Source organism: Neophocaena asiaeorientalis, unplaced genomic scaffold (genome assembly GCF_003031525.2).
Source record: "Neophocaena asiaeorientalis asiaeorientalis breed wild unplaced genomic scaffold, Neophocaena_asiaeorientalis_V1.1 scaffold59, whole genome shotgun sequence".
In the NCBI taxonomy this organism is placed as follows: domain Eukaryota; kingdom Metazoa; phylum Chordata; class Mammalia; order Artiodactyla; family Phocoenidae; genus Neophocaena; species Neophocaena asiaeorientalis.
The window spans coordinates 12,750,101-12,762,947 of NW_020174268.1; the positions used below are offsets into that span (position 1 = coordinate 12,750,101).

Sequence of the window (12,847 nt, forward strand, 5' to 3'; positions counted from 1 at the left end):
ACCTCAAAAAAAAAAAAAAAAAAAATAATAATAATAATTAAAGAAATGTTTAAAGAAGACTATGATAAGATATAAGCCAACCATTTCTTGCCTTTGGATTACCCAGGAAATTAAATATAATTTGTCAATAAGAACACTAACATTCTCTCAAGAAATGATAAATCTAAAGTTTCAATCAATTGACTTATAAGTATTTATTGAACAATAACTGTATCCTTAAAACTGTGCTATGAAACAACATGATCATTTAGTGGAACCCAGGTTAGTAAAAGTGGTATTGGTACAATTTAACATCTTTATAGTTCCCTTTATTCTAGGAACCTTCAGAGTCCTTTCTTTCGAGAACTCTGAAAAGTGTTCCATTAAGAGGAGATGAATGGATATATAATATTCTCCACAAATCAGGAAAACAGACAATTCTAACTGCTTCCTAAATAAGTACTCAATCGCGGCTTTGGTGAAGCTTCTCTATAGTACCATCACCCATATCTTTAATGCTGGTGCTCAGTACAAACTGGCACCCCTACTTAGAACTTCAGGATGATGGCAAAGGAAGAATTAGCAGGGATACATATATTCAGGGAGAGTACCTCAGGGTATTTATATTCATAACTTTTTCCAATTTGTCATTCTACTTCTGTATGAAGGTTCATTTTGTCTGGATAATCATCTACGTATGACAAAATTCTTGGAGTTCATTTAAAGCCCATCTTTTCTATGAGGCCTCCCTTGATTAGACTATTTCATACTAACCTTCCACTTCTCTAAACTTTCACTACAGTTAATGACACTTAATCACATGCTTTCTTGTATGTTCTAGATGTTTTCATATGCAAATCTTGTTCTGATAATTAGATCCTAAATGGCTAGAGCAATGATACTCAAACTGTGCATGAGAACCGCCTAGACGGCTCGCTGAAACGCAGAGCTGGGCCCCGCTCAGAGTTTCTGATTCAGCAGGTTTGAGGGGTCTGAGAATTTGCATCTCCAAGTCCCCAGGCAATACTAATACTGCCAGTCGGGGGACCACACTTTGTCAACCACTAAACTAGAGCATATTACAGTGACTTCTACTTTTTATATAATGACATCGTGCATTAGATCCTTTACTTACTTTTTTTCTTTGCCATACCTGTTGTCAGTACTCTAATCCAATTTTTGACTCCACATTTTTTTCCCCCCTTGGAGTGGCTTCTGCTTACTTTCCAGTGAATTTGTACTCATATTTCAATTTTCAACTTAAATGTTGCCTGTGAGAAGCCTATGAAAAGACTATGAGAAGCTTTTCCTGTAAATGTAATGCCTTCTGGACCTAAGACTTCAAGTAGATTTGTATATTTTCTCATTATAATAATTACAACTTTTTGCTGGAATTGCTGGTGTACATGTCTATTTTCCTGACTATACTATGACCCTTTCAAAGGCAAAAAAACATACTTTGCTTTCCTCTGAAGTGTCCGTGTGAAATAGAGTGTGTGGCACATAGTAAAGTGTTCAGTAACTATTTATTAAAATGATGAGCAAGTTGATTTCATATCTAGAGTCCTGTAAGGCTCTCCTAACAGCTCTCCCTAACTTTAAGGTATTTTATTTCTGATTCATGCCATTTATAACTAGCAGTTTAATTGTCCTGAAATGCCATACTGCATTGCCTTCTACTACAGAACTATACAGACTCCTGGATTCAGGGTCTTTACAGTCTGGCTCTTATCTATAGCTCCAATAGTATCTCCTATTATTCTCTGCTGCAGCCAAGAGATGATACTCATGTCCACTGAACACATAACACATATTCAACTGGGAGAAATTTGTAAAGCTCCGCTCTTTTTCTTCTCCTCAAACACATTCATAAAATTTCTGTACTCTGCTTAGCTCTTGCAGCATTCACCATTTATAGCACTTATTGAGCACTTACCATCAGCTGTCTTAAAATGCTCTCTTATGCATTTCATTCACCCATCTAGTTATAAGCGCTCTGAGTTCCTAGTTCCTACCTTATACTTCTTTTTATCGCATTGTCGACAACAGACAGACTTTAATGTTTAGTTATAATCATTGTAAAGAAAATACCCAATAAATTCTTAAAAGAAAAAACCCAGTGGTCTACATATTTTTTATGTCACAAAATAAAACAGACCCCAAGTACTCAAAAGAAGACAGGAAGACAGTCAAATTCCCCTTACAACCTGCATGTTCTGGCTCAGAAACCCACCTGTCTCAAACAGAAAAAAAGCCATGTCTATACTGCTCAGGGGCAGCTTTTAGAAGGGATCATGATGTTATCTCTATCAGACCACAATTTTTCTAGAGATAGACAGAGAAACAAACTCCCAGAAAGCAGCAGGCTTGAAGTGGGTGGTGGTTATAGGTGGAAGCATACCACATTGTGGGAAATGTGGCTGACGTGAGTAAAAGGCAGTGAGAAGGGATGGAGACTAGAAGAATCCTTTACACAGTGAACTAGATAACAGTCCATCCAGAGGATAGACAGAGAGAATCTCATCTTAGAGTAGCAGAACCTTTTAGTAAGAATACCAGCTCCACTGGAAACTGAACTACAAATGAGGTACATCACCCTGTCTTCCAGTGTTAATTCCAAAAGCTCCAAAGGGGTAGCACAGTCAAGGAAAAAAAAATCATGTGCTTATCTATGACATATGGTAGACAATGAGTCTTGATAGATCTTTCAAGATAGATAATAGAAAAACCTAACAGAGGGAATATGGAAGAATACTGCAGAAGAATGAAAAAAGAACATTATCCTGAAAAATCAGGTAAAGATCCATGTAGCTAAAAACAATATACTGTATTAAAGAGAAGAAAAATTTAATAGAGTTGAAATCCTTCCTAATATGCAAAAGTATATGGACTCCAAAAAATAAGTGTTTCATAGTAATATGGATTCTGGTAGTAAATTGTATTGACAAAGATAAGCAATGAATGAGAAGTAAATTGAGTTAAAGTTCTTACTTTGCGTAGGAATGGTTTAAAATGTTGATTCATTTTTGAGTTCAAAAGGAAGAGAAATATATTTTAGAGGATTTTTTAAAAATTTAAACATATCAATATTAATTCTCTAGGAGAATTAATAGCAAAAAGCCTATGTTCTAAATCACTAAAAAAGTAGGCAAAATTTATTTATGTGGCCAAAGACAAACAAAACAATGTGAAAGGCAAGAAAATATTGAAAGCAATAGTATAATACAAGATGATATAAGACCAAACATATCAGTTACTAAAACAGATGGAGAGACTTCCCTGGTGGCACAGTGGTGAAGAATCCGCCTGCCAATGCAGGGGACACGGGTTTGAGCCCTAGTCCAGGAAGATCCCACATGCTGCAGAGCAACTAAGCCTGTGTGCCACAGCTACTGAGCACGCCTGCCACAGTAACTGACGCCTGTGTGCGTAGAGCCCGTGCTCCACAACAAAGAGAAGGCACCGCAATGAGAAGCCCGCACACCACAATGAATAGTAGCCCCCGCTCGCCGCAACTAGAGAAAGCCAGCTCAGCAACAAAGACCCAACACAGACAAAATTAAATAAATAAATAAATAAATAATTTTTAAAAAGACAGATGGAAACATATCAAACATGGCTACTGAAAGATTTAAAGTACAAGATAGAGCTAAAACTTGAAATTCCACCTATGCTCTAGGACACAGAGTTGGCAGATCTGAGATTCTATCCCCTTCACTTTGGTAATGAAGCTTATGCTACATCATGCTGTTCACCTAAATATGCTAATGAAAAGGTTCTTTATATTTCAGATGTTTAAGTTCATTCTATCTCTATATGTAAATGTGTTAATTAAATAGTATAACACATTTCCTTTATCTTTGAGTAAGTAAATAGGTTTCTTTAAGATATATACATTGTATACACTGATACGTGAATATATATGAAATATGTCATGAAGATATATGTATATAATGGAGATGTGTGTATAAAATATAGAATAAAATTAATATATGTAATAAAACAGTTCTTTGGTTGTAGCTCTAGCATGCTATTAGCAAAGGAATTAACATTACAATATGTATTAAATGATTAAAATGCAAAACCATTTCAAGGAACTTTTTTATCCCTTTTTGTTGACAAATCAAATTCTCTTGTCTATGTAATACACATCTATATCATCCATATTTAATATATGCCGTAGCATCCATACTCACACATAGATGCTAGATTAAAAAGACGAATATTACAGTTATCCTTTTAAGCAATGATTCAGAGAACAGGGCTCTCAATTCATAGTTTTGAGCATTCATTCAAAAAAGAACAATGATCACAGGTAAGCATATGCATTTATGTAGTTTTAAATTCATCCGATTGTAAAATGTTTTTGTAGAGCCTGATTTACAGAAGTAAACTCTTTGTAATTCAACATGAATAAGGGCTTTGGAGCTTAATTTAGTAAAAAAGAAAGAGGTACCTAAATCTCATAGAGAGGTTCAGCCACTGACAACCACTGATTTAGCAGAAAAACAAAGCCACTACCTTCTCTTAATTTACAAGCATGATACAGCTGAGGTTGATGGCAGTTACTCATCATTTAGAAATGTAATCTGATTTTACATTTCCATTTGAAGATTTTAAGAAAAAAAATGCTGTAACCCAATCATGCCATAATCCAGGTGACATCTGTACTAGGCAGAATCCTGTTGTTATTCTCCTGTCTAGCTGCTACTGCTGAGAATGACAAAGTAGTGAAATTACATTTTCCCATTATTATTTCCAGACACTCTCTGGCAATGGTTTGTTGACTCTAATAAACCATCAGACAAAGCTGTCAGCAAAGGAAATGGCAGAAGGAGAGCAAGAAAAAGCCTCTTCAACAATAAATGCACCTAAACCTTGGTACTAGCTTGTATAGTTTCTGATAGCAATTTAATGTGAGTGCTTCAATATTTATTCTAAGGCCGTATTTGAATTCTAAGGCGAACAATGCATTCCATCAAGTCACATTACCAAAGATTTTTGATGAACATAAACATATTATGAGATTAAAGAATAAGATGTCTTACCTGCTATAGTATTAAGAAACATCAAATATTCGAAGTTTGAAATTTCCCTTCTTTGCCAACGCTGAGTCATGTTGGAAGATTTATAAAGCTGTCGAGGAGTGGCTAGTGATATCCTCCTAGCAATTAAGCAAACCATAACAAAAAGTCTCTTTTAACTCATGACTTTTAAAAGTCCAATAATAACTAATGTATTGATTTGATATTATTGAATTTATGGTTTATCTTTCTGAGATAAATTACAAAATATATTTTAGCTGTAGATATTAGCAATATTTGAAAAATCTGTTATAGAGAAGATATATTTATTTACTGAGGATAAACCAATATGAAAGCACCTATTGGTATAATATGGCTCCAAGTGGGTATTTTATAAGTCAATAACAAAAAAAGGTGAAACTATGCTCAAAGTAAGTCAAAGTAGCTTTTGAACACTACAGAAAACATACTCCATACTACAAAGCTAGGTAGACAGCTAGGTAGCTTAAAGGCATTTGACTTAACCCTTATATACTTAATGCTGCCACTGAACTTTCCACGCCTGCCTCTGCCACACATGCACAGCCTCTAACCACACGACACCCATCCCCCTATGAGGTCAGAAACAAACAACTGGGAACTTTGAAAATGTACGAATTCATAAGGGACATAGGAATATCGTAAGTGAGTATATCAGGATAATTTGTGTAAATTATGAACTTTTGAAGGTACAATGTGTTCCTATAAAAAATATTGAAAGCTGGCTGTATTTGTAGAAGTATTGATAAGGCTAACTGAGTTTCTAAAACATTCATCACTTAAAATAGAAGTTCCCAAACTTTTTGTATTTATGTCACCTTTAGGGTCTCAGGAATTTTTTCACGGCGCCCCTAGCCCAAGAGAGACACCTAACAGTTCTGTTTATTACGTAGTTAGGTCTAAATAACTGAATACTTGAGCCTTAACAACTTAGTAGCTGTTTGAGAATATAATGCTCACAAATTGAAAGAAAAATAATATTTTATTTCATTCTTAACTAACGACCGTTACTGAACTAAACGAATGTGTTGCACACCTGTTGGTCACCGTGCAACTTAACCTTGGAATCATGTCTGACACCACCACCTCAATGCCTGTTCCACATGAATGTTCAGGCAGCACTTTTTTTTTTTTAATTACCAGAGCAACCCCTATAAACTGGTTTCACATAGCTAAGATGGCATCAAAAAGAATGCAAGAATGCAGTCCTATCAAATGTTGAAACTTAGAACTAACTCAGGCTAAGAGTTTGTGCAGCGTCTAATAGATGTTGTTGTGTTTCCTTAAAAAATATTAAATGCCCTGCAGTAGCGCTGAGAGTGCACTGTGACATCTCAGGGCTCCGTGGTGCTTATTTTGGGAACTGCGGACCTAAGACTATTTTTGTCACCCATGTATTATTACCATATGTTTCTGTTCACATGGGATCTTAATAGGCATGGCAGCAGCTAAGATATATGTTAGTTGAGGTAAAGGAGGGAGGAAAGAAGAATGGGAAGAAACTTGTTATCTCAAATTCAAATCTGAATTAATTTTAAAAATAATTATGTGTAACTCAATGTTTAAAATATTAATGTAATATGTTGTAGCAGCCTGGTCACATATGAACATTTTTGAAGAACTTTCCTAGTTACATATATTTGAGATAATAGATCCTACTGACTCCATAAGAACTATGTAAGTCTAATGATTCACTTCATTGCAATAGTAAAGGGTATATATATTTCATACTGCAATTCTATAATTCAGCGTACTTTTCAATTAATTGGTGATATGATTTTCACAGGGCTACTTAAAGGGCTTCCAGATTTTGATACATACTGGCACCACTTTTCAAAATTTTCCAGATACATTCTCATTCATACAACTATTTACGTTATAAACTTTTGCCTTGATTCTGACTTTGTCATGCAACATGCTAAAATATTTTCTGGATTATCAAAGAATAAACTATGTTTATCCAATTTTTATTTGCTACTATTATAATTATGTGCTTAGTCCAACTTTTGTTGGATTACTATCATAATCATATTCTTACTAATCTGACTAAAATTCTTACCTGCAGCATGCTTAGCCTGCTAAAAGCAATGTTCATGTTTAAGAAGAAAATTGCTGATCTGGAAATAATTCTGAGCACCAAAAACACTCAAAAACCAAGACCAAACAAATCCCGATAAGGGGAAATACAAGGAATCATGGGAGAAAGTTATCATGTCATTCTTAGAGTATGCAGTGGTGAAGAAAAATATGGGCAAACGAAATGAATTTAGAAAATCAGATTATTATTAGCAAGTTCAGGGAAAGGATCAGCTTTTCCTGTTTACTGCTTTCTCTTTTCTACTATAAACTCACTGAGAGCAGGAACTGTTTTACATACTGTTATGTCCTTAGCATTTAGCAATGCTTGACCTAGGGTCTCAATAAGTGTATACCAAATGACTTGAATTATTGGACATCTATCCTAAAATTAAAAAATGGCTAAAGAGAGATGAAATTCAAAAAAAATTAAATAATTCAATCATAAGGAGAAGCAAAATGGTAAACAGTAAATCAATAGGGCTATTCAAAATACCCTATAAAAATTTATATATTAGAATGAGGATAGTTGGTACATATTTGGGCTACGGTAAAATGCTTTTAGAGTCCGGGGATAAGAAGAAGATAAAATTGCCCTGTGGAAAAAAATATTAAGTACCATAACAAATGGTGACCATTTAAAATCATTAACTCTATGTATGCAACCAGGTATATTCTTAGTAAGTAAAGAATCTAACTAAATCCAAAATTTATTGATTGTAATGACTGTCTGAATAGAAAATACATTAACCAAATAATGGCAATCACTATGGAGTCTAGAAAATGGTCAAGTTTTTTGTCAGTATTTTTCTTTTGTTACGCAGGGGTAAAGGTATTGTTCTTTTGACCAATGCGGATCACTTTGATAGAAGACACAAAATAGAAATTAAGAGAGTGGGCTATGATCTTGGGCAAGATAAGTAACTTCCCTAACCAAAAATTTCCTATCTGTAAAATGGGATAAGAATACCATTAAGAATCCACATTAAGGGGCTTCCCTGGTGGCGCAGCGGTTGAGAGTCCGCCTGTCGATGCAGGGGACACGGGTTCGTGCCCTGGTCAGGGAAGAACCCACATGCGGCAGAGCGGCTGGGGCCGTGAGCCATGGCTGATGAGCCTGTGAGTCCAGAGGCTGAGCTCCGCAACGGGAGAGGCCGCAACAGTGAGAGGCCCGCGTACCGCAAAAAAAAAAAAAAAATCCACATTAAGAACATGGGTGTTTTAAGAATTAAGGGCTTAGCGCCCTTCTGCCATGTGAGGACACATCGAGAAGGTAACAATCTATGAACCTGGAGTTGGGATCTCACCAGACACCAAATCTACTGGTGCCTTGATCTTGGACTTTCTAGCCTCCAGAACTGCCAGAAATAAACATCTGTTGTTTATAAGCCCAAAACAAACAAACAAAAAAGAATTAACGGAAATAATGCTTATAAACTAAAACACAAAGTATAGTCCTTGGCACATGGAGAGTGCTCGGCAAATGAGACCCATGGATATAAATTAAAGGGGCATTCATTAGGCTACGCTAGCTTAGTGGAAATATTCCTTCTGTTCTAAATTTTTGGAATGCGATCTCTTCGGTGGGCTTGCCCAAAAAGCGGCTTAAATGATATGTGAAGTCAATTTTCTGGCAGTATACCTGCTTTGGAGTTTGATCATTTTTGTTTGTTTCTAAAGCAGTCTCCTATGGGCTTAGCTTAGAGGAAGTACCCTAGAGTTTGATAAATTCTGCTTTAAACTGACAAAACCCAATGTCAAAAAAAAACAAAGCAAAGAATGGATCCCTTGGTGATTTTACCAAGATACTCTCAGCTGGAAGGTTTCTACTTCTAGGAGCCAGACATCATTGCTTTCCTTTGACAATTCTCTAAGTGTAACAGGATCTTACATATCACACACACATATATTTATACAAGCATGTGTCTACATCTATTTACCTACCCACCTACCTACCTATCTATATCTGTGTATGCATGCATGTGTATGGTGTATATGTGTGTTCACTGTTCACAAAGTGCCTTCATTTTATGATCTCAAGACATTCGTAAAACATCTCTTTGCAAAGATACTGTTCCCATTTTATAGCAGATGAAAGTGTCATTCCCCTTGCCTTATGTTATTCATTCTTTTAACATATATGTATTGAGTTCCTACTAAGTATCAGGCTCTATCACTGCCAGTTGTATCAGGTCTAAGCCTAGATTCAGTGTTCCTCTTACCCCCATCTGCTACTTCTAAGTCTATATCACATGAAGTATACAAAACTGAATTTTTAAGTATTTTATTAGGAAACTAATAATGAGTTGAGCCTTTGGGGGGAAAGCCAAGGGGACAACAAAAGAGTGTTTTAAGATAGAATTTCCAAACTTACTAAACATTTATTTTGTTTCCAGTTTTTCTATCAAGAAGAATGATCTTCCAAAAATTAAAGAGAGACCAAATGTGGTTAAAAGGAAAATAATGTTCACAGAAGGTAAGGAATATAGTACAAGAACTTCTGGTTATTTTTAATGAATTCAGGTCTGGACAAGTCTAAGAGTACTAAAGGAAATTAGAAAACTCTATTGGTAATCTTTGAAGAATCACGATCATTGAGAAATCTGCCAGGAGGCGGATTTTTTTTTTTTTTTTTTGGCGGTACGAGGGCCTCTCACTGCTGTGGCCTCTCCCGTTGCGGAGCACAGGCTCTGGATACACAGGCTCAGCGGCCATGGCTCACGGACCTAGTCGCTCCGCGGCATGTGGGATCTTCCCGGACAGGGGCACGAACCCGTGTCCCCTGCATCGGCAGGCGGACTCTCAACCACTGCGCCACCAGGGAAGCCCAGATGATTATTTTTTAAAAGGAAAAAGTTAGGCCTATTTGTGAGTTCCTAATGTCAATTCCTGGAAAAATTCTTGACTTGATTAAACAATTTGTAAGTACTTGGGAAAGGAAGTAGTGATTACTATGAGTCAGCTTAGATTCAATAACAAGTCTTGCAAAACTAACTTCATTTTCTTTTTTTGATAGATTGAATGCATTTTTCTTTTGACCTGTATTTTATATAAGTACTTCATTATCTACTAATGTCTTAATTTAATATTGTCATTCAACTAGCAAATATCCTAGGCATGTGCATACATGTCAGTGAATTGGTCTTACACTGTGAACTTAATACGAGAATAGATACTTTGTAATGCAGGGTAACTCCAGTTGAGTAGCACTTAAAAAGCACCTTTGCAATTAGGCAGTGTGCTAAGTATTGTAGATTAAAAGGTAAATGAGACACAGTCCCTGTCTTTTACATGTCTGTAGCCTGTTTAAGAGAAGATAGACAAAGATTAGTTTTCTTTTCCATGCATGCAGTGCTCTGCAACAATTCCCAGGGACTTAATGATCTATGTGGAAGACACTGTTGCTTGTCTGTCCAAAGCCGACACAGAAAATGTATTTTTTTCAGATAGGAAGTGGCAGGGAGTTGAGATATATTTCTCCTTGAATTCTAGGGGATGGTTTGGCTTCGTGTTCAGCATTCAGTGATTGTTTTAGGGGCAGGAAGGTGACCCCATTCTGGCCAAAGGGACCTGAGATAAAAATTGCTAAAGGCTTCTAAATATACTCCGTCCTAAAACACAGAAGTTCAAGAAGAAATCCTTTGTGTCTTTTTCCTACTTGAAAGCAGTTGTGTGAAGATGTGGTGTCTGGAGCAGTGGTGGTTATTTTGTGAATATGAGGCCAACTGAGAGTCCTGACATCACTGAACCTCTGAGCCAATACTAGCAACTCCTTCTTAACTCCACATCTTTCATAAAACAACCCCCCTGAAGCAAAACCCTTATTGTTTAAGCCACTTTTAGTTAGGTATTCAGTTACTTGGAGCTGAAAACCAGCTAACTGATATTAGTGATAAACATAATTACTATGTTTTCTACTTAGAATAGTATTTTTCAATAAAATAAGATTTCAAAATAATGCTTTTAAAATACCAAGATGAGAGATTTAAGAATGATTAAAATCACATCATAATTAATGACTATTAATCTCAACAAACTCTGAGAGTTTTATTACTTTAATGAAGAAGCATTTATACATAGCATTTATAAAAACAATTTATATCTTTTGTAAGATCTTCAGCAAAAATGTCTTAATTATGTGCCAGCTATAATATGCAATCAACTTTTTTACTTCCTCATTTATATATGTGTTAAATAAAATTATGCCCTATTCTGTCATTCTTAAAATAGCTGTTTTCATAACCTCTTTCCCTACAAATGACCTGCAGAGGAAGACAATTCCTTGATTTTCAAAATAATTATAGTGGTATAAACTTATTTAGATTTCCGTCATATTGAGATTGAAATATGTTAACAAACCATAGATAATGTGTAATGTGATATAATTACCTGGCTTGCGGCAAACCATAGCTGGTCCCTACTCCAACCCGAGGCAAGCTATAGACGACTTTTTTTACTGTTGCTTGATCAGGGAAATTAAACATAACTGAGGCTGTGGTAAGAAGAAAAAACATGATTTAGAAAACCACAGGAGAGCTAACCATCAATTTCAGAAATCATTTTCAAGTGCCCTTCATGATTTATTGGTAAAGGTAATGAATCTTCATGGAAAATCAGATTTCTGTGTAACTTTATCCATGAGAAATCTAGGATTAATGTTTTCAAGCAAATTAATTCTTTTTGTATTTTTACTTTAGCGAGGGCATATCAAAGAAGGAAATAAAACAAAAAAGTATCAAGTCAGTATCACACCATGTAAATGAATAACATCCAAATACGAGCACATTTTCTTTCAAAATACTTAAGGGGACTTACTTCGGTTCGCCATAAATACTTCCAAAGCAGTGTTTTGTAGAAGATAACGCCTTGAAAATACAGCTCGTATCTCGCTGAACATCCATTTTCCATGAAGTCCCTCAGTGTATGCAAGAACCTGAAATGAATAGTTTAAAGGGAAGTGTCAGTCAGTTAAATACGTGTCTAGGACTCAGTGTGACAATCAATATCTTAGACAGTGCTGTATAAAACTCAGTAAGTTAGGGATTATCTTCCTGAATTCATGATATATCACAATATTGCCAATCATTTGATTCTGTATATTTGCAAATTTTCTACCTTTCTAAACTTTTAGTTGGCTCATGAAGAAATGAAGGAACATAAAAGTTACATGTTCAAGGTGACCCTGTGACTTAAAATAGAAAACGTGTTATGCTTTTGTGGTCTTCTGGACCATGTGGCCTGACATACACTTTTGGTTCTTTTCTAATGTCACTTTTCCTCCCTCTTCCTTGCTTAACGAAAGCCCACTTAGCCCCAAAGTGTCCATGTGGTCAACCCCAGGCAAGGGGCCATGACTGATGTAAGCCAGGGGTCAAAGAACATTTTTGGTAAAAGGCCAAATAGTAAAAATTTTAGGCCTTGCAGGCCATCTGTCCTTCTCACAACTATTCAGCTTTGCCACTGTGGTGTGAAAGCAATCACAGCCAATGTGCAAATAAATGGGCATGACCTTATTTATAACAATGGCCTGAATTTGTTTCTGAGGTCAGAGTGTGTCTGATCCATGGTCTAAGCTAATCATGATAAAGTTATTCTTTGCTTTTTCCAAATTCCCTTGCATCTAGAGGCAAGGATATTTGACCCAGAACTGGCTAATGAGAACAAAACCAGTCATTTGGGGATGTTTCAGAAAAGCTGATAAAATGAGTCAAATGTAGCTGGCACACTCC

The 12,847-nt window shown here is 35.9% G+C and overlaps 1 protein-coding gene across 2 annotated transcripts in view; it reads right to left on the minus strand.

Annotated features, from left to right (window-relative positions):
- Positions 1–12,847, minus strand: part of NBEA (neurobeachin) — a 609,882-nt gene that overhangs the window by 106,004 nt on the left and 491,031 nt on the right. For both annotated transcript variants that reach the window (XM_024755508.1, XM_024755505.1), the window contains 3 exons: positions 11,934–12,051; positions 11,508–11,610; positions 5,028–5,143 (listed from right to left, as the gene is read on the minus strand). In XM_024755508.1, the coding sequence (XP_024611276.1) occupies positions 5,028–5,143; positions 11,508–11,610; positions 11,934–12,051 (337 nt within the window). The remainder of the gene's footprint in view (positions 1–5,027; positions 5,144–11,507; positions 11,611–11,933; positions 12,052–12,847) is intronic.